The following is a 23,384-nucleotide window of genomic DNA, read 5'->3' as shown; positions in this document are numbered from 1 at the left end:
TCCTGTCCACAAATACAAAACGCTGGCAACTAGAGTATCTGGTCAAATGGGCTTGCAGCAAATGACTCATCTTTTTAAGCATTCTAAGTGTTGAAGATAGTATATCACGAATGTTGTCTGCTGTAGGTTAGGTTTGGTCCCTTCATATTGAAGTATGGTTGTCTGCTTGTTAGAAAAGGGGCCTGAAGGCTCAAACTGTCGTTGTATTTCACAACTGGCAACACACCCAATGGAACTGTTTGACACAGACACTGAAATGAGGTTTCAAACTCTACAATGTCACTGGAATACTCTCTGAACCCGTTCCCGTTGTCTTCAAACTGTTTCATATTGTTCTTAGTAACTGTTGTGGTGTGTCAGAATATCAGTCCTGTCCCTCACTGAGACCTAACAGATGTCTAAACTACAACTGAAAAGTCAGCTGAATTGCTCATTTAAGACTGACCATATTGTGAAGAAACTGGATTACACCTGTTGGCAGGAAAGATATATATAGTAAGTCATCATGCTGTTAGGAGCAGCGTGACGAGACAGGCTTTGCCGTGTATCAGCATGCCTCCATCACCTGAGAGATGGTTAGAGGTGTGCTCTACCACAACCAGCTTGGAGCCTAGTTTCTTGCTTTCGATACCTTCCTGTTGATTTTAGTACCTCCAGCATATACTAACTTTAGAATGATAGTTATGCCCAAGACTAAGCTCAAAAACTGAAGAGTTCTTCTGTTTTGGCTGCCCTGAAGTCTGGTGTTTAGATCAGGCTGGCCTCAACCTCACAGATCTTTCTGTGTCTACCTTCAGGATACTGGAAATAAAGTCCTGGAGCCACCATGCTAAGCTCAGTTCTAAAACCAATTATAATTTTCTTTGCCAGTTCTCAAATGGTGGGCTACCATGATTTATAGCGAAAAGCTTACACAGAATTTTTTTTCGTAAGGCTAAACAGGACTTACAAATTATGTTAGTGTCAAAACAAGCTTCTTTAAGTATCTGCATACATATAGTTGTTTTCCATCAATTCTACTTCATGTACTAAGCAAGGAGATGAACTGTCGGCAACTACAATGTCCCAAACCTCTAAAAAGTAACAAGACAGGAATGTTTGCAAATACTGCTTTAGCCAAGATGACTGTCAACTGTATAATCTTTTTATACATCTAGAACATTCAGTGGTGGAGTCCCAACCCCCAAACAGCCCCATTTTATCTTTGGAAAACTCAAAATTGTTGGTAATTTGTTCTTGGTACCACATGGAACACACCTTAATTCTGTACCTGACAGCTCTCTGTGACATCTGCTACATGACTCCCTCTCCTTCAGAGGAGGCAACTTAAAGTCTCCCTTCTCTAGTAAAGTGGAGTGAAGGGTACTCCGAGTCCTCTTCTACTACTCACTCAAGGGAGTTAGGTGCAGTGGATGACAGCAGCAAGCCTGGCATTCAGAGGCTGGGGTTAGCCTAAACTACAGCGAGGTCCAACCAGTAAGAGGGAAGGAGTCAACTTAAATTGTGTATGCATTCTCTATATAAAAAAATTTCAAAGACTTGAAACTTGTAATCTTATATATTTACTCGCAATCAATTTGTCTAATATACAGTATTTATGTGGTAGTGCTTCAGCTCTGACTTCACCCATCTCCAAGAGCATTCACAATGTGGACCACAGGGAACTCTCCACGCTCTAGGTCCTCTGGGTCCTCACAAAGGCCAGCGTGACCAGTGAGAGCAGCCCTGCAGGGAGGGCAGGAGGTAGTCTTATTTACGCACCTTCATATAAGAAACAGAAAAACCTCATCAGATTGTACAATTCGAACCTGTAAAGTCCAAGTACACAGATATCTGAATGCCCCAAGTTTACAAAGGTGTTCCCCTTACCCAGTTACTCTAAATTAGCACACCTGCAAATAAATCAGAATTAAATACCAATAAAATTCACAAAGCCAGAAGCAGTTTAGTGCTCACAAGTTTATATTTTAAGTTGATAAAGATTCTGTGTATTTCCTAAATACACAGACAGACAGATTTTGGAAGTTTACATACATGTCTCAGGACACTTATATTAGGTAGGTAAATTACATTTAAAAAAAAAAAAAGTTGGTCTTTGTAAAAGATCTTCCCAGAGCTTTCACAAACAGCAGGCAGAAGAAAGTGTTCTGTTTACAGTGTTTAAGATGCTGATTCTCCCACATCATAGTGGCCTCAACCACCCCTTTCACAAACCCCAAATTTCATTCTTAATAGTGTATTCCAAATTTAGTGCCCCAATATCCTAAAATTCAGGGCTAGAAAACATCTTTGAAAGTGTGCTTATCCCTAACATGTTTTAAACGACCTTGTTCAAGTTCACTTGAAGCCTGGGATACAGCAGGGGAGGGACAAAATAAATAATCATCTGTTAGTTCAAACTGTGTAGATTAGGTACCATAGTTAAGCTTAAGGATCTGGGTGACTGAACGGCACAAAAACTGAGGCTTACATCTACTTCTCCAGATTAAAAAAACCATCCTTTTATAAAGTGAAAAGGTCACAGCTCACTAATGACACCGACTACAGTGAGGTGCTTAAGTCAAAGTGACGAGAGCTACCAGAAGGAACGTGTGGTAGAATGCTTACTGGGGGCAGATAGGATACAAAATCCCTAACGCAGCCATTTTATAGGGAGAATATAAATTTACAAAAAAGCTGTTTTATGGGGCGAATAGAGCCTCCTAAAAGAGCCGGGGCTTCCAAAGCAGACCTGATCAAATCCAGATCTGGTGAGCTGTAGTAGTCAGGCAAATGTTTGATTTCTCTGAGCCTTTATCTGTAAAATAGAATAGCACCTACTTTAGAGTCTAGAAAACAATAAGGCAGACAACACAAAAGTATAGGCATACCAAAAAGGCGCGGGAGCTTGAGTCATCAGTCTGAGAAATGATTCTAACCCTCTTATGCTATCTGCTCAGAGAAGGGTAAGGTCTCAGGGCTTGTCGCTGCCTTTCCACATTTACACTCGAGCCATCCTTGGGCCCTTTGAAAGTCCTAATTCTTTAACTTCCTCACTTCTCCCATTCTACTAGCTTTCATTAACTTTGTTCTTGGCTCACATCTACTATTAAACTACTTAGTGTGCCTGAGTACTCTGTGAACGGTAGTAATTAATTCGCTCTTCATTGGGATGACTCAACCTAAGCCAGATAGTGTTTTTTGCCTCCAAAGTAAAAACTACTGGTTTCTGTCCTGTTTCCCCTTCCAATACTGCATACCCTCAAGATCCTGATGACTAGGGCACTAGAATTTAGCAGCTTGTCTAGGAAATAATAACCATGACAAATGAGGGACCATATGGGAAGTGTGTCTGAGAGAAATAACACATGATCTGAATTTATGACATGGTATTGCCACTGTGGAATATGAAAGTGTATGCTCTTCCCCTTCATTAAAATTAAAAACTCTAAAAATATTTTATTTAAAATATAAATTACAAGAAAAATTTCACCAAATGTACAACATAACTCTGTCAGACCTCCAGACAAAATCATGAGTATCCAATTCATTACCTTTCTGAGACCAATCAAAAGTTCTCAAACAATTTTTCAACTTCCTGAAGTTGTATTGTCAGAAAAGGAATACTTAAAAAAATAGAAACGTCCAGTAGTATACCTTAGTACTAAAACTATTTTTTAAAAAAGATCTCGAAGGGAAAAAGGCGATCCCTCAAGACCATGAAACAAAATAACTTAGGCAGTCAGCAAGTAGAAAAATCTGTCAATTCTGTTCTGATAAAGTGTTTACTTCAAAGAAACTTATATAGGCTGAGGCAAATATATATTCAAGAGTATAAACATTTTTTTTCCTTTGGATTACCTAAAAACAAACTTTTTAAAGTATATTTCAGATGACTAAAAATATAGCCAAATCTGTCACAACACGACATAAAAGGCAATGGACAATTATAGAATATTTTAAATTAACAGTAATAAGTCATCTACATCAAACCTGTTTCCAACTAAAATCAAAACAGAAGCACAACAATCCCGTAGTGTACCAAATGTGTATTTCAACTTACTGTATGCAATCTAACAAAAATTTGGTCATAATTTACCAGATATACATAAATGATTTAAGTAATAAAAGAAGTTCTGTTTCAAGATAAGGTCTTATCTCGAGTAAAATAAAGTACATTAAGGATGTAAAGCCAAGTCCAGTTTCTATGCAATAAGTGAACTACTGTCTAATAAAGCAGATTTAGGTGATTTTTTTTAAATATATATATTTGCTCTTTAATATATATTTATATATAGACAGATCTACCAATTGTAAACTATGGTTTATTTTAAAGGAAGGGGATAAATGGGATGAAAGAAATCTTTATACTATACTTACATATTCACAAAGCAGAACATTTTACGTTTAAAATACTTTTTCATTCATAATATTTCTGCCCAACTATGTCTACTTTGGACTTTACTAGAGTTACATTTTACTCATTTGTTTCAAACACTGAGAATAAGGTGTACTCTTCATTTTAAACAAAACTCAAACCCGAACTAGTCTTCTGCCAGGCTCCCAGACGTGCAGAGACTACCATACAGTTGAGGGCCATGGGGGCATCTCACAATGGAACACTAACATTCACCTCTTGTCTAGCCACACAGAAAGTCACTGACCAGTATCAAACCATCATTCTACTGAAATCAGAGGCAATGATCAAGTCTGTCTCTTTAAATGGAAATCAACTTTTCAACTTTGACCAGACGGAGCACCAAAAAGATTGTGTCTGTCAAAGCAGCTCTGTGGTTTCTTCCACACAACTGGCCTAATTTAGATACTTGATATAAAATAGGAAAATATACTCAATTTGTATTTAAAAGAAAGTTGAAAATATGCTGTCTCTCACTCCTCTCTAATACACAACACGCTCCTGACCCACGTCGTCATGTTAGTATGTAGAAGGCTGCGCAGAGCTCCACTGTCAGCTACTTCATCTGTCACCAGGCAAAATAAATCTAACAATTTCAACTCAATGAATCACTCTTTTGACTCCTGAAGAATTTAGATAATGGAACAATAAAGGCTCAACATTTTATTTGTAATATTTCTGCAGATTGTTCAATCATGGTGACTATAAAGATTTCATCAAGGTATGGTGACTTTAAGGAATGGAAAAATAAATTACCAGCCACAATTTATATCACTCAATATCCCGGTAAGTATGAAACAAAAGAGAATGCACATTTTGGGTTAATTTTAATGATAAAAAAAGGGCACGGGGGGGGGAACCCTGATATTTCACTTATTTTGCATAACAAGCTAACCAAACTGGACATGGATGATAAATTATAAAACAAATCATTTTATGCATTTTTCTATGACTTTTCTTCAATTAGACTTCTGTATTTCAAATAAGGCTGAGGTATAGTACACTGGCAAAATTTAAGAGGCAAACAAGAATAGTGCCAAAGTAACAGATACCCAAAACCAAAACCCATGTCAGAAAACATCATATAGTAACCATTTATCGAATCAGAGCAGCAGGAAAGTCACTTCTAAGTCATAATCAGTTTAGTGGTTTATGTCAGCTTCACCATGGTAACGTCGTAACATCATTCTTCATTTGTGCAGTGGGAAAATTCATGACAAAGTGGAAGGGAGGAAGGGGAGTCAGTTCATTCCAATAAATTACCTCTCCAGTTCTTATAAACATGCCTATCAGCACAGAATTCAGAAATAATATCTAAGACTAGAAGAGACTTGGTTTAAGTTATAAAGCAAATAAAATGAAAAAAATACAAGAAAATAGAACCAATGGGGTTGAAAAAGCCCCTCACTGAAAATCTGTATTAAAAAAAATAAAATTAATAAAATAAAAATAGAAACAAAACTCTACTAGTACAAACTAGCCTGAGTGGTTTGATTGACAGAGTGATTGGGTCAACTGTCACTGTACTTCCATAAATGGATTTTCTTCATTCATGTTACAGTAGTACATGAATGTAACCTCTAGAAAGGACAAGTACTATATTTTCATAGAACCCAAATAGTTAACTGTATATCCTATAAATAAAAAATATTTTACTTTGATAACTGACTGAATGTGGGGACTCCATGTATCCAACCACATGGTTGTTTGCTGTACAGTCCTGTGCAAATATAAAAATTTTTTTTTTGCTATAAGGCTTTAACCCTACAGTTTTTCACAGCAACGTAACTACCATCCAGCATGTACCATATTTTGCAAGCCTTCAAGTTCAACAATCCAAATTGTCGATTCATAGTATGTCCAAATGCAGCATTCTTGAGGAATATAGTAGGTCAGTTAAGCATCCAGAGACATACAAACATCTCCTGATTCATCCCACCGAGACGCATCGTTCTGATCTTCTCCATTCTCAGCCAGCTCGTCCTCAGGCTCTCCTCCTTCATTCTCCTCATACTCTTCATCCCGAGGGAACTCTGCATCCTGTCCCTGATCTGCACCTTCCTGCCCTCCTGGCTGTGACTTATCTGCACAGTCCATACAGACTCCATAGCGTCGAGATCCATGTCTTATTCCAACACTGGCTGCTAACATGAAGATCTTCTTACACACCATGCATTTGTATTTCTTATCCTTTTTATGCACCTAATTGGGAGAAAAACCCAAAATAAGTATAGTACAGATAAAGAACACATTCAAATTAAGCCATACATTTAGTAATAAAAGGATAGCTAATGAATATTTTCTTGATGAAGGACAGTATTAGCTCAAAAATAATTGTTTAAAGCAACTTTAACCATTCTTCTTTAAACTTGCAAATAAAATGCTAGAAACATCCCCGCCATAAAAGCCCTCGTCTCCATGCTCACTCACCAGGGAATGTCTTTTTACATGTTCTCTTCTAGTAAACAGCTTCCCACAAATGTCACAGCTAAACGATCTCACTCCAGTATGAATGAGCAAGTGTCTTTTTAGTGTTCGTCTGTATTTGGCTACATAGGTACAGTGAGGGCATTTTAACTTGTTCATGATTAGAGATGAGTCACCTTAAAGGAAGAAAAAAGTACTGTTTACTGTATATACTTTTAAACAGAAATCTCATATCAACACTTCTATGCTTAGCCATAACAACAGCTACTATTTATTCTTTAAAACTCAGAATGTAGACACTTTTAAATATTAAAAATTACCATTTTGTATTTGTTGATAATACTTGCCATTTTCCCACGTTTCTTGCTTGGGCCAAGATTCTGGCAATAATCCATACTTGAAATCATTTGAAGCACCTGGTAACAATCCATATTTGAAATCATTTGAAGTACTTGGTAGCAATCCATACTTGAAGTCATTTGAAGCGCCAGGCATCACACCATACTTGAAATCATGGGATGCTCCTAGAGCAATTGAAAGGGGATTTAGAGGAAATGGTTAGGGGAAGTCTGTTATCCCTTAATTAGAGCCCAAGAAAATAAAACACAACGATAAGAACAATGATAAGCTATCTAATAGACACTGAATAAAGCTCTGTGTGCTGACTCACTCACACCTGTGCTCCTACGACATAAGGTTAAAACAGGCCAGGAGTTCAGGGTCAAACTTGGATACACTGTGAATTTGGAGTCAGATATGGTCACATAGAAGATCCTGTCCTAAAAACTATCCAATTCCCTCACCCTGTCTTCACTCCAAAACCTAAATAAAAACAACAGGTCTTGAATTCAATTCCCATACTAAAACAATATAAATAAAATTCTTGAAACTCCAAAAGTTTACTAACAAAACCTTACTAACAACAAAAGCCTAGTCCTATAAAAACCCGACAGAGTCAAGAATGACCTCTTTCTGGATTCAATTACATTTTAAATATATACATAAATTTATTGGGCCAAAGAATTTCTTCTGTATACAGAATCATCAGATTTTGCCACTCGATCCAACCAACCATCAATTCTAACATGTGGATTCTTTTTCAGTGGTTGCCAACTTGCTACCCAGTTCCCACTCAGTCACAGCATTTGCCCTTTGAGATGTGGTATTATGCAGTACAGGCTGGCCTTGAACTAAGCAACCTCCTGCCTTCACTTCCCAAATGCACCACCACACCTGTCAGCAAATCTTTATAAGACAATAAAACCACAATGCTTGGGAGGCTGAGGCAAGTTGATACAAAAAGCCAGACTAGTAAGAGAAAGACCCTGTTTCAAACATAAGATCAAACCCAGCAGACTGATTCAGAGTCTGTCAGGCTGCAAGAATCAAGGGCTACCCATCTAATTCACGTTCAATACCGGATCAAAGACTAATCTGATGGAGCCTTTCCTTCCAAACACCTCTTGGGCTGCTCCATTCCAACATAAGGACCTCTGGGAGGTTTCTCCACGTGTGGTAAATAGGCACTTTTAACTCTGACTTCTCGGAAACATTCCTTTTTAATATAGATATGCACAGAGCTCATTCATGTAGTAATAACACAGGCAGAACATCTCTAACCTAAAAACCCACACAACCTCAAATACTCACAAATCTAGAATTCTCAAAAAACTTTCAGACAGGGTGCTGGAGAGATGGCTCAGTGGTTAAGCACACTGACTGTTCTTCCAGAGGACCCAGGTTCAATTCCCAGTACCCAGTACCACAGCTCCTAACTGTCTGTAACTCCAGGTCCTAGAGATCTGACACCTTCACACCAACAAACCAATGCACGTAAAATAAAGTTAAAATTAAAAAAAAAAAACTTTCAGATTTTGGAGCATTTTCAAGTTTTTAGATGAGAGATGTCAACCTATCAGTAAAGGTCATGCAAAATATTTCAAACTCTGAAAAGACTCCAACATTTCAAAAACATCTGGTCCCAAGCACTTTGATAATAAAATTATCCCATAAACTTCTTTATTTCATAAAAATTAAATTACCATTTACATATTGTACTGTTAAAAAGTAGAGTAAAATTTTCAGGCAGTGGTGGCGCACGCCTTTAACCCCAGCACTCAGGAAGCAGAGCGGGTGGATCTCTGTGAGTTTAAGGCCAGTCTGGTCTATAAAGTGAGTTCCAGGACAGGGACCAAAGCTACAAAAAGCTAGAGCAAATTTATTTTTTCTTTGGTAGAAGAATATACAAGGAAGTTTTAAAAAAAATCTTTGTGGGATGATTTTCTAAAATGTACTACATTACCATTATATTGCTTTATACACACACACACACACACACACACACACACACACGCACGCACAGAGGGAGGGAGGGAGGGAGGGAGGGAGGAAGTGTGTTCCCGGACAGCCAAGGCCATACAGAGAAACCCTGTCTTGAAAATCACCAAAAAAACGAACCCTCTGGGGCTATAAATACAATGCTGTCGATCTCCAAACTAGTGGGACATGGGACAGGGCAGGGCAGGGAATGGAATGGCAGCCTGGGGTAGTCAACCTTTCAATTTCCACCTTCCCATTTCTAAACAGAGCTGGGGCTTTATGATTCCTATTTCTTACCTGTGTACAAAACAAATTACAGTTGCTCTCTAGGACAGCGAGACCTGTTTTATCTTTGTGCTTCTAGTGTTTAACATAAATGACCTTTACCTATTTGTTGAATAAATATTTTAGAAAGCCAATGTGTACTTGATATTTTTAACTTGTTCAATATACTTCAAAAGTTGACCTCAGAAATCACTGCTAAAATTCAAATAAATAACGCTGACTACATACAGACAGAAATATTTATAATAATAAACTGACAATGCAAGATTAGAATTAAATTTAAAAAACCACACACTTCCAATTCCATGCTTCTCTGTGTATACCATTCATGATTAACAGTCAGAAATACACAACGTAGGAAGATAGCGCAGTGGATTAAGATTCTTGCCGCCAAGCACTATCAATTGACCGATTCCTGGGACCCACATGGTAGAAAGTCAGTTCCCTGTTGTCTACTGACCTCAGTGCCACATTGTGTACACACAAATAAATCAAAATAAATAAAAAAAAATTAAAAAATGTTTGCAATTCAAATTAAGAAACCCTCACTCCAAATTTCCTAGACGTCTTCTAATTCTTAATATTAGCAAAGTTAACTTGTAGAAATTATGAGGAACTATAATTCAACATACCTAAGAGTTATTACGGTCTATTTCAAACATGTGCTCAATGTTCAGTTTTACATTCTTGAGCCCAATTTCTAAACCAAAAAATTGGGTTCTATTAAATACTCTTAAGACAGCTGTAATTCTCTGTACAATCAATAAATAAGTAATTCATTTAAAAGATCTTCAAAATTCTCTATTGCTCAAAAAAAATCCAAAGGCATGCTGGGCATGGTAGCATATGCCTTTAATTCCAGCACTTGGGGGATACGGACAGGGAGATCTGAGTTCCAGGCCAACCAGGGCTACATAGCGTGACCTGAATCAAGCAAAACAAAACAAAAAGGTGTCTCTCAGAAGCACAGGGCGTGGCCGGCATACTCGAGGCCCATGTTTGATATCCAGCACCTGAAAGGGAGTGGCAGAGCCAATAACTTTTACAAGCAGTGCCACCTGCTCTTCCACCATTCATTTTAAAAAGTCAAACATGAAGTTGAATTTACATCTATATTTCACCTTTAAATGTTAATATTTTGCCCCTTTTCTTTTGTGCACATTTTGTGAACTTTTTCCTTTATGCCTAAATACAATACATATTTACTATACACAAATAAAAATGTGTGTGTGTATATTATATATATCAAACATTCTTCTACAAAACCATAATGCACACAAAGTTTAAGTTGAATATTGCTAACAAATACATAGCCGTATTTCCAACTTCTTCCTGAAAGGGCAAAAGTTCTTGATCTAACCGAGACTGTATTGAGTCTAGTCTCCTTTCATCTAGTGGTTCCTTTGTATGTCTTTTCTGTCCAGCTTGGACAGGACTTGGACTGCCTGCTGTGTTTTTAAATTTTCTCCTCACAGATAAGATTCAGGTTAAACATTGTTCAAAAATTCTACCTAGGTTGCTGTATACCCAAAGGTTCACACCATTTCATTAAGTTGTTTTCAATGACAGTCATTCTGAACAGTTGGTTATATTAATGCTCCTCGGATCTCATTAGTGTGTCCATACCTCTTCCCTCTCGGTAAGGTAGGTATGCACACACACAAAATGTAGCAATTAAAAAAACTTTTAAAGAGAATTAATTTTGAGGGCTACAATGTAGATTTCTGTCTAATTCTATCAACCTTCTGTTTTTAACACGTTAGTAATCTTCTCTTTTATTCCATTTTATTTATAATAGATTAATATAATTTCTCTCTTTTTTTCTTTTAACCAAGACAGGGTTTTTCTAGCTTTGGAGCCTGTCCTGGAACTCCCTCTGTAGAACAGGCAGTCCTCGAACTCACAGAGATCCACCTGACTCTGCCTCCCGAGTGCTGGGATTAAAGATGTGCGCCACTGGCTAGATTCATAAATTTTTTGCCCTTATACACATCAAGGCTTCCCTAAAGTATAACTGATTTAAATATCACTATTTAAAATTCATTAACATTTCTTTTAAATTTTTTATGTTTTTTTTTATTGTGTATGTCTGTATGTATGTGTAACATAAATGTATGTACTCCTAAAGGCCATGTGCCTTTAGTTGGAATTATAGATGTTTGTGAGCCACTGGGTGTGGGTGCTGGGAATCACAGTGCTCTTAATTGCTGAGCTATCTCTACAGTCCCTTTCAACATTTTCTATAGTCATCAATGATCACAATTATTTTTTGAGAACTAATTAAAATACACTAGACAATCATTGTGATAACTACCCTTTCAATTCCATCAATTAGCAGGCAGGAAGTTATAAGCTCCATTAAACCAGGCAATATTTAAAGTGTTTAAAAATACCGATTAAGTCTTCTCAAACAAAACTAAAGGAATATCAATTTGTATTTACCAAGTTCCTAAAGTCATCACAACCTTAACTAATCTCAGATTGGTCTCTAACTGGAAGCAATTACACACAAATAGCAAAGAACCTACGGTAGACTCCAGTAACCATATACACACACTAGCACTCCACAGTCTTCAGATCCTCTTAGATATGTTCTTGCTAAAAATCTTACTGTACCTACCAGCATCACCTGCATCTTGACCACTGCAGGCTTCAGCCAATAAATTTGTGTTCACGGTCCTATCACCATCAGGCCCTGAGAGTAGTGCACCGTCCAAATCTGAAAATGATACAAGATGTTTATTTACAACCACAGCATAACAATTCACCAAGAACACTAGTTTCTTTCTAGACCTCTTTTGTTTATGATGCAGGCCAGTTAAGAGGCCTTCCAGTATTGTGTATCCACCACATGCGCAACACTGTAAGCCAGAGAGGCTTAGCTACAATACAAACAAATGTAAACTCCAGGTGAAGCAAAGACCCTAACTTTCCTACTGTCTAAAATGAACGCCCTCCAAATACTTGTTAAATAAACGTAACACTCATGTACCTAATGTGTGCCAAGAGTATGAACTTGCAGAGTCTCTCCTTTTACCATGGGTTCCAGGACTTAAATTCAGGATGCCAGACCTGTATAGCAATCTCTTACAAGTCTTCTCACCAGTCCTGTTATTTCTGACTTGCTGTTAATTGTGAAAACTGTGCTAATATGAGAAACTACTTTTAACTAAATGTTCTGTGTGATGCTGAGGATTCAACCAGGGCTCTGTAAGTCCTAAACATCCTAGGTAATACTACTTTCTTTACAATGTCATGTAAGATGAGCTAGAACATACTAAAAACAATGACAGCATCATTTTACTTTTTGTATAAATATAATGCCTTAACGCATGTATGTGCACTATGTGTGTGCCCATCTGAGTTCCTGGAACTGGAGTTACAGATAGTTATATGCCATGATGTGGGTGTCATATAATGAGAAACAAGGCAAAGAATAAGACCATGAGAAAAGGCCAAGAATATAAAAGGACCCCTGAATTATTTTTATCCCATTCACAAAGTATTTATAACACTCTTAGGATAATACTTGGAAGATTAACAGGGCAAGTGGAAAGAAGGAATGCTTGTGTTGGGAATAAAAGAATGAGGGAATGTTTTAAGAAATGTGACTATAAGATGGAAGAGTGAGAAACAGAGTAAGAATTATTTTTAGGGGATAAAAATTATCTTTAAATGCTGCCAGAAGTCACTGAAAGATGTCAAGGACACTCAACATATATCAACAATGAGAAAGAATATTTTTAAGAATCCAGAACTTGGGGGTGGAAAGAAGGCTCAGCAGTTAAGAACACTGGCTGCCCTTCCAGGAGTCCTGAGTTTAATTCCCAGAAAACACCTGGTGGCTCACAACCACCTGTAATGGGACCAGTGCCCTCTTCTGTCATGCAGACACATATGCAGATGGAGCACCCATACATGTAATACATAAAATAAAAAAATCTCTAAAAGAAGACTCTAGAACTCCAGGTCGGAGTATCCAAGAGAACCGTGCTGAGTGTGCTAGGCTTGAACCAGTAATTTCAACCCCTGAGAGATGAAGACAGGAGAAATGACGCGAGTTTGTGAAAACTGATGGTACAATTTCAAAATCCCAGGACCTACATGAAACGTGCAGTGCGTCTGCAACCCAGTAACCCAGTACTGTTTTGGCACTGAGAAGATTGTTGGGTATTGCCAGCCAGGTTCAATGACAGATCCTGTATCTCAGGGGATAGCAGAGCAGGACACAGCACCCTTAGGCATTCCAATACTCTCAAAAATAGGGTATAAATTGACAGCAGAAAAATTTTAAAAATAGCTGAAATTCCATTGCACAAACTCTTATAGACTATGATCTAAACAAATTTCATTTTCATATAAACATATTCATAATTTATTACCATGGCATATAAAAAAGCATGCGTTACTTAAAAGCAAGCCCTTTATTTATCATAACCAAAACGGGTATTTTTCTCTTTCTCTTTCCTATTCAGTAATTTCATTTACAACAGAAATGTTGTAAATGCTAGTTTCTTAGCATCCTAGAAACTTGTTTTCCTTCACCCAAACTCATTGATTCAATGACTGACAGCCCTGTCTTGTTTACACTGGGCTCCACATAGTTTCTTCTTCTCACTATTCAAAGACATATTTCTGTCAACAAATAGTCCTTAACTAGTTTCCTAAATACACTCTAATTCTAATTAAACAGATCAAACCTCTACCTGAGAAACCTCTGCTGCCCAAGTCATAAAACAAATTTCACAACTCACTATGTGGCATACAATATATACTCTAGCCCTAACCTACCTAGCCTCTCTCCCATTCACTGTGTCTTCTGTCCTCTGGTCCATGCACTCCAGGTTCTTGCTCCCCTGCCATGAACATCTTTGTTCCTCTCCCAACAAACTGCCCCACAACACCACACCAACTCTCACTGCATTCTCTAACAAATCTTTTCTGGGCTGTCAGCCCACCTCCCACATTGGAACCTTTCTCATGATTCCTAAGCACCCAATAGATCATGAATTACTACTTACAAAGTAGCTTCAGGTACGATATTCTTAGTCTTAATCTCTAGAATGTGCTTGATATCTTGAGATGTAAATTTTGTTTCCAGACTCTTTATGATGTGGAAAGGAATTTCCCAGAAGTATCATTTGCTATACTGTACAGCTTTAAGAACAAAAAATTTCAAATACTCTGGCTGGAGTGTGACAGCTCAGTTACTTATAAACCAGTGCTGATAAAGTGGAGACAGGCTGATCCCTGATGTTGCCTTACCAGCCAATCCAGCCCACTTGGCAAAGCAGGTTCCAGGCAAGTGAGACTCATTTTAAAAACAGAAAAGGGGGTGGAAACAAGGTGGATGTGCACACCTGTCTACATGCAGACATATATTCAAAACAGGAAACAGCCAGGCAGTGGTGGTGCATGCCTTTAACCCCAGCACTCGGGAGGCAGAGGCAGGTAGATGGAGGCCAGTCTGGTCTATAGGGTGAGTTCCTGGACAGCTTGGGCTGTTACATAGACAAACTGTCTTGAAAACAAAACAAAACAAAACAAAACAGGAGAGATGCCTCAGTGGTTAAGAACAAGTGGCTGCTCTACCAGAGGACCTGGGTTCAATTCCCAGCATCCACATAAAGGATCACGATCATCTTCAATTTCCAGTTCTTGTCTAGCTTCCATGGACACCAACCATGCACATAAAAAACTGACATACATGCAGACAAAACACTCAGTGCAAAAATTAAAAAGGAGATAAATTCAACAGTCTGGTCAACTTACTATATTGCTGTGAGAAGCTAACAGTATTATATAAACTTGAAGGGTTGGAAGATGATAGATACACAAAGACTCCAGTTCAATGCCTTGCATTACCAAAACACAACTACTACGTCTCCAAACTTAGAGATCCACATTAATAGTATTCAGACTACTTATCGCCTGCAGCAAATAAATCACAAAAACGCTCTCTTATGGATTAATTCACAGAAGGCTTCTTTTTTCAGCTCCTAAGTTCCTATAGCTTCACCTCTGTTCCCTGGGGTTTCTTACTTGCAGGCTGTAACCACCAATACACCCGAATGAAATGGGAAAGGAAAGAAACCAGAATTGAGAGTCTATATAACTCTTGCACCTGAGAGGCAGAGGCAGGGAGATCAGTTCAAAGCCAGTCTCAACAGCCAGAGATCATTTCCAAAATGAAAAATAAAAAATATCAAGAGCCAAATTCATGGGGGAGGGGGATGACAGATATTTTCACAGTTCCATCTCTTAAGTATTTAAAAATTCTTATTTGGTAAGATTTCACGGCCCAATAACTACTAAGTTTTAAAGTGAGAAGTAAACCTTCCTTTTTGGGAGGGGGGCTCATTCTTCACAACATAAAATCTTCAACAAATGATGCCCTTAAGTGTTGCCTGAACATCTAGAATGGAGTCCAAGTCCATAAACGGAGGGGAGAATGCACATTAGTTCAACAACCCACTGGAGTACATAGGCAGCACCCTGCAACCACAACATGCAGACTGCAAAAGTGGTGGTCTAGGCTGAACTACATAACCAGACCTTGCCACAACAACACAAACATATCTATGACAAAATTTAAGACAAAACATTAAAACATACAAAAAAATGGTTAACAAAACTAATTTTCTTTAAAAATTTGGAATCTTGGACACTTTTACATAATTTCTAAATTCTGAGCTGTTTGCTTTCCTCCTTTCCCATTAGAGCAGTTGTTCGAGGTACACTAGGGGATTCCTAAGTAACAGAACCAAACCTAAAACCCACATTTCAATCAAAGCAAACTCCACAGTTCTAGACTCTACTCTGAACAGTTCATACAAGAGGTTCTATTACAAGGTCAAAACAGTACGAGGACTCAGAAATGTCCAAGAGTTTAATGGCATGTGAACTATCTCAGTGGTAAAGGCATGACCTGTGTTCAGGCTCTGTGAGCTACATGTAGGAGAACAGACTCTCCGTAAACTGACCTTTGGCTTCCACACACAAGAAGGTATATAAATACACGTGCACATGCACACAAACGTGTTAATTTTTAAAGAATATGCATGATTTAGAAAGCATTTCAGAATTTTGCAATACCCAAAGTAATGATGAAAAATAATTATTACCACAAATATAGGACAGAAATGTTGACTAGCATATAATCCTAATTAAAAGTTTCCTGCAATTAGAATTACTAGTTATTTTGGATACATGCTTTATTAAGATTCCTAAAGGTATGTACTTTGAGTACTGCTTCCTCAAAACTGCTTTCTAAATATTATACACTATTTCACTAAAAGGCAGTTATGCAAATTAAGAATGTGAGGCTAGGGTCAATGAGATGGCCCAGTGGGTAAAGATGCTTACTACTGCCAAGTCTGTTGCCCTGAGGTTCCCTGGAACCCATCAGGTGGAAGGTAAAAACCAGCTCCTGCAAACTGTCCTATTTCCAAATTCATACTGTGGTGACCTTACATATGCAACATGCAAAATAAACGTAATAATAAAAAAGACACAGGTTGGGGTAGCACATGCCATTTACCAAAATGCTCCAGAAGTTGAGGCATCACAAGTTCAAGGTCTTCCTGAACTATACACAAAGTTCAATGAAGGCCAGGACATCTTACTATTAGCCTGTGCCAGATATAACAAATAAAAATTTAAGGCCTAAATGCGTACTTCATAAGTAAAGCTCTTCAAAGTAAACCAGCCCACAAATCACAATCCCATAGAACCTAGACAACAATGAGGACTCTAAGAGATACACACATAGATCTAATCTACATGGGAAGTAGAAAAAGACAAGATCTCCTGAGTAAATTCAGAGCATGGGGACCTTGGTAGAGGGTTGAAGGGGAGGGGAGAGGCAGGGAGGGGAGCAGAGAAAAATGTAGAGCTCAATAAAAATCAATAAAAAAAAATAAGTAAAACTCTTGTCTTGCATTCACAGCGCCCTGTGTTTAAAACACAATATTGAAAAATAAATTAGTAACTAAATTTTAAATCTTATAATTTACCCAATTTGGTTAGAATTTAATTTCCCAGTAACAAATCAGTTAAAAAAACAATTAAAAATCATTAGAACTCTTTTATTTGACTGGCAAGTTTTCAGTTTTTAGCCTATAAATCCAATACGAAAGGACAAAAATTTAAAATCCTCGGTTCCCCTTCATATATTCCTGTGTATAGATATGTCATTTGATTAAGACAATTCAGTTAAGTCAAACAAGATATGCTACTTTAAAGAATCAAAATGTAAGCCTCAATATAACCTCCAGAAAATGTTAGGAGATGCAATACCAGCTTCAACATTACAACGGCACAAGACATTCTTAGACCTGCAGTTACTAACTACAGACTTACGACCTGGAGGAAGTCACATTTCCTTTACAGGTATTCACAAGTTAAATGTGCTAAGCATTGATTTTTAGATTTCAAAATATTCACTAGCACTTTTCAGATGTTTGTAATAGGAGTTTTAAATTGATGCAAAAGCATCAATTTCACTATTTTTTCATTTTTCTTATATAGAAGTTTATGAACAAATTTTCAGGTTCAGAATGAATCTTTTTAAGATCTTAGCATGAGACACGAACCTGAAGACTCCTTTTACTATGGAATAATCTTAGGAAAGGCCTTCACCTTAATAAACACACAGATTTGTTTTGTTGGTAAGAACTTCCCTACAAATTTCAATTCTCTATACTCAACAGAGAAGGAATGGCACTTAAATTAAACATGAGTTCAGAAGTATTTAAATTTCTAATCCAATTAAAGGGTTTAAAACTATGTCCAAATTACACTAAAAAAGCAGAATATGGGTATTCCAGAAGTTAATTTTGGCTTAATATAATGGCAACTTCTATTAACACTTATCATATACACAGGCTGCTTAAGGTCATGTTTGTCAGCATTCAAGCAAGCCACGCTATGTAAACCAATTATCTAGCGTTTGGCAGAAAGCACACAACACTGGAAAACTGTTATAAATAACTTCAAAAGTCTTTCCCAACTTTAAGGGCACTAGACATGACCATGGTAGATAACTGTGCATGTATGCTTGTCGTTTAATTTCCATATGATTTTGTAAAAAAATAGAATGCATTTTTAAAGAATAAAGACACAACCTTAACCAAGTCAATCATACCAATCACACTCAGTTTTAATGTCTAACTGAATCTGGGCTCTTACTCCATCACCAGTTGATATGCAGTTTATCACCATGAAACCAAATTTGTGACTGAAGCAAGTTCAGGCACCAAAGTGCTATAAATGATGCAAAAGCATGACATTTATCATTTTTAGGATGAGATAAACTGACACATTAAACTGTCATCAGTTTTCAGTGCTTACTCAAATAATTGCTAACAGTGTTGAGACTTTTTGAAGTATTTTCATCATGGGTCAATACTGTTGTTTTTATTTTCTTTTTTCTGTTGTTTTTTTTAAAGTCATTCCAATTTTATGTGGTAATTTCTCTGTGTTTTTCTTGTTTGTTTGTTTTTGTTTTTCGAGACAGGTTTCTCTGTAGCTAGAACCTGTCCTGAACTAGCTCTTGTAGACCAGGCTGACCTTGAACTCAAGAGATCAGCCTGCCTTTGACTCCTGAGTGCTGTTAAAGGCGCTGGGAGTAAAGTGCACCACCACTGATAGGCTTTGATGTGGCAATTATAAGAACAGGATTTGCTCTACTTAGTTCTGCCATCACCCAAAATACCTGCTTGTTTTCCAAAAGGTTTTTTATTATATTCATGTTTCAGTGGTTTAGGGTGTGTGTGTGTGTGTGTGTGTACACAATTTCTTAAAACCCTCTAGCTACTACCACGTTGGAATACATTACCATTTTTGAACTGTCAGGACTTCTGTATCAATAAAAGTCAATACACAAAGTGCCAGCTGAGGCATTATATAAAAACTGTCTCAGAGGCAGAAATGTTGGCATGCCCTTATAATTTCAGGACTTGTGAGGTGGAACCAAGAGGATCAGAATGGATATAAAGGTGATACTCAACTACAGTCAGAGGTCAGCCTGTGCTACATAGGCTGTCTCCAAAAAAAAAGTCTCATCAGGGATTTGCTGATAAAACTGATAGAAAATACAAGGAAAAAGAACAGCAGCAGGGCAGGGTGATACACACCTTTAGTACCAGCACTTGGGAGGCAGAGGCAGGCATCGCTATGAGTTTGAGGATAACCTGGTCTACATAGCGAGTTCCAGGACAGAGTTACATGGGGAGACCCTGCAATATGCATGTGCATTCCCATACATTAATTTTTTAATTATAAACTGTTTGGCCCATTATCTCATGCTTATTATTAACTAGTTCTTACATCTTAAATTAGCCAATAATTCTTGTCTATGTTTAGTCACGTGGTTTGGTACCTTCTCTTAGTAAGGTATTCTCATCTTGCTTCCTCTGCATCTGGCTTGTAACTGCATCTCTGCCTTTCCTCTTCCCAGAATTCTATTCTAGTTGCCCCGCCTATACTTCCTGTCTGGCTACTAGCCAATCAGTGGTTAAGAATACTGGCTGTTCTTCTAGAGGACCTGGGTTCAATTCCCAGTACCCACACGACAGCTCACAACCTTCCTTCAACTCCAGTCCCAGGCAGGATACCTAAGGACCTCTTCTGGCCTTCACAGACACCACACACAATTATTATACATAGATACAGATGCAGGTGGAACATACATGCACATAAAAAAAAAATAAATTAAAAAAAACGTACAAGAGCCTTATCCAACATCATTTCCCTTTTTTTCTTTTCAAAGCAAGAACCTGAATCTAATTTCCTTTGTTTAGCTTTTTTTCTGACCATTATCTATAAAAACTTGTAACCAACAGTCTAAACAAAGACAAACATTAATAATCCATTTTTTTTTTGTTAACATAGACAGTTTTCTAGGTTTTTTTCCTGCTAATTGGGGGCACTAATAATCTTGTGGGGACCCAAAGAAAATTTAGTATTATTCATTTCCACATCATTATTTCTACTAGTGAAAACTAACTCAATCCAAAAGGCCAAAACCCATTTCCCAGGCTTGCCTTCTGGAAAGGAAAACAGTTGTGTGACGACGCGCAGGATGGCTCAGTAGGGAAAGGAGTTTGACTTGTCAGCCTTACAACCCAAGTTTGATTCCTGGAACTATCATAAAAGTGAGAACACCACAAAGCAGTCCTTTGACTTTCACATGTGTGTGCTATGGCTTTTACACAAACACACACAGAATAAAAATAGTAACTTTTAACGGGAAGTACTCCATCAAGATGGGCGGATGGAGCTTTAATCCCAGCACTGGGAAGGGGGATCTCTGAGGCCAACCTGGTCTACAAGAGCTAGTTCCAGGACAGCTAGGACTGCAACAACAGAGAAACCCTGTCTGAGAGACAAAAAACAAAACAACAACCAAAAAACCCCACTCCATCCTCATTATAGAAATCACACACCTACAGGCATTTTGGGGGGGGGGGGGATCTTCTTTTTTTTGAGAGTGCCTGTAAGGGAACTTGCTATGTAGACCAGGCTGGCCTTGAACTCAAGAGATCTGCCTGCTTATGCCTCCAAAATGCCAGAGTATATATGCAACCCTGCCAGTTCAGGCATTTTCACACAATTAATAAAGCACAAACTTAAAATATGAGAACTCTCAACCCCCCCCCAAGATGTTTCAAAATTAGGTAGAGCCAATTTAAGTCCATTCTATCTGTATTCTTTAGCAGTCTTTTACTCCATTTTTAAAAAGGTCTTTACCACCAATATGGCGTGTATATACTCACTTAAGAATATAGTGAAAACAAAAGCCTCTTTGGCATATGTTTGGAAAGAAAAACTAAAATTCTTCAAAAACAAACAAGCCCCACCCCACCTCCTAAACCTTACAAATTATATATAACGAGACTCAGGTGACAACTCAGAACCTCCTGCTTCTGAGGCCCTGTGCTAAGCTCTAAACAAATTAGAATTCTCTGAATTGGCAAAATTCTATAGCAATAAATATGCTTAAATTAAAAAAAATGTTAACTAGATCCTACAAATATTTCAAAAAGACAAAGTGATTAACTCTACACACGACAACTAAACACTCCCTTCTAGTCATGCAAAAACAGGGCAGACCTTGCCCTGCAGGAGCCATACTCTGAAGAGTTCAATCTAAAAATTTTCCAAATTGTTATAAAACAAAAGCAAGCTCTACAACCACTTTACTTTATTTTACTTTCGGTTAACTTATTTATTACTTTTTACTACTATAAGACATTTACTACTTATAAGATAGAGGTCTTGTTGAATGAGCTGCCAAACGGTGCTAAGTTTATTTAATGCATTTCTGACCTAGAGACAGCTTCATTCATCTTATGATGTGTTTACAGATATAACCTAATAATATATAACCTATATAATCTGTATATGCAATACTTATTAATAAGACAGACAGTACTTTAGCTACTACCCAATCTAAAACGTTTAAACTCACATACACACCACCACCAAAAAAAAAAAACCCAAATTTGAATACCCCTGTTCTTATTACCATTCATGACTAAACATTTTCCAACTAAAAGATAAATAAATCTCAAAATGATTTTTGAAGTGCAATCAGAATGAAAACTGAGGTACCTTTGCACATATGATAGTTACCTGGTTCTTCCTTGATGAGTAGGGCGTTATTTTCTTCTGGATAGGCAACAGGTGGCTGCATCACTGAGCAATCTTCTACATTTGCTTCATTATTAGGTGGTATATTATAAACAAATCTCTTGGTAGTTTGGTTTTTCCTCCTTGCTTTGCCAGTCTCTTGAGAGCTCACATTATTCCAAATAAACACTTTTGTTTTACCTTGAGATTCATTTTCAGCCAATTCAGGAGAAGCATCCTGGACCCAGTTACTGTCATTCATTTGGTAGTTTTCTATTTGGCCCTCGTCGACATTGCAAGCATCATTTTCAATTTTTATACTACTTGCCAAATTGGTAAGATTCCGTGTCGCCCAGAAGCTGGCAATTTTTTGATCCCTTGATGAAGTCAGGCCATCTCTATTAACTGGTTTCCTATTATTATAGTCCACAACCACAGACTCTGGAGCTTCTGATTTAATGCTTATATTTAAGGCATCTTTAATGAAATTTCGGCAAGTCTGGACAACTTCACTCATTTGAAGGTAGCTGGCCACTGTCATCACTTCAATGGCATTTTGGCTTGTGAGCACCAGGTTCCCAGAATACAGGAAGTCCAAGATGACTGAAAAACCTTGAACTGCAGCAATATCTAAGTGGGTAGTATTGTTTTGGTTAGGGCTTTCTTTGTTTGAAACACAATATAAAGTCTTAAAGAAACGGCTGCCTGCAACCAGGATATTCTTATGAGCTTTAAAGATTTTCCCGCTCACCACAATGCTGACATCACAAAGAATATCTTTCTTTCTCTGCTCATCTAGTTGACGAAGAAGTTGATAGCAATAAGAGTTCTCATTTGGCCTACTATTAAAGTCACAGTACCCCTCCTCTGACGGTATTTCTGACTCCTGTAATTGGAGGGAAAACATTAACATTAAATTTTATTCACATTTTAAAGCCCCCAACCAAAGGAAAATAAATGTAACTGTCAAAATAAATAGTTAACTCAAGTATATCAATTCATGGATAACTATATATTTTGAGACAGAAGTGTCCGCCATTCTAAACAATGGGTGGAATGAACAGTGTGGTGCGACTCATTAAATGAACACATCTTACTGAGGATCAGCAGGACGTCATTGATTCCTCTTTCCAAAAATAACTAAGGATATGAATTAAGAAACTTTAAAATGAAAAGAACAATTATTTTCTTAAAATTTTCATTTCCCAAATTAGTCTGTTTTATCTCTGATAGGAAAGCAGAGGCCTTCCTCTTCTCATTAAACTTAAAATACTCAAGTTATAACACAGTAGGCATATCACCTTCCCTAACACAATTAGGTAGG

The 23,384-nt window shown here is 37.5% G+C and overlaps 1 protein-coding gene across 2 annotated transcripts in view; it reads right to left on the bottom strand.

The window, feature by feature from the left end:
* Positions 1 to 1,944: 1,944 nt before the first annotated feature.
* The window catches only part of Zbtb10 (zinc finger and BTB domain containing 10), a 34,350-nt gene continuing 12,910 nt past the window's right edge, over positions 1,945 to 23,384 (bottom strand). The window contains exons 2-6 of one of the 2 annotated variants that reach the window (XM_048420042.3): positions 22,064 to 22,946; positions 12,048 to 12,146; positions 7,144 to 7,347; positions 6,827 to 6,999; positions 1,945 to 6,598 (exon numbers count right to left, since the gene is read on the bottom strand). In XM_048420042.3, coding sequence (XP_048275999.3) covers positions 6,293 to 6,598; positions 6,827 to 6,999; positions 7,144 to 7,347; positions 12,048 to 12,146; positions 22,064 to 22,946 — 1,665 coding nt within the window. In that variant the 3' untranslated portion in view covers positions 1,945 to 6,292. The remainder of the gene's footprint in view (positions 6,599 to 6,826; positions 7,000 to 7,143; positions 7,348 to 12,047; positions 12,147 to 22,063; positions 22,947 to 23,384) is intronic. The other variant, XM_085677384.2, reaches the window with a different exon arrangement.

The sequence above is a fragment of the Myodes glareolus genome, chromosome 16 (genome assembly GCF_982192425.1).
Source record: "Myodes glareolus chromosome 16, mMyoGla1.1, whole genome shotgun sequence".
In the NCBI taxonomy this organism is placed as follows: Eukaryota; Metazoa; Chordata; class Mammalia; order Rodentia; family Cricetidae; genus Myodes; species Myodes glareolus.
Note: the sequence above shows the minus strand (reverse complement) of the source record. Positions and strands in the feature narration are given on the sequence as shown.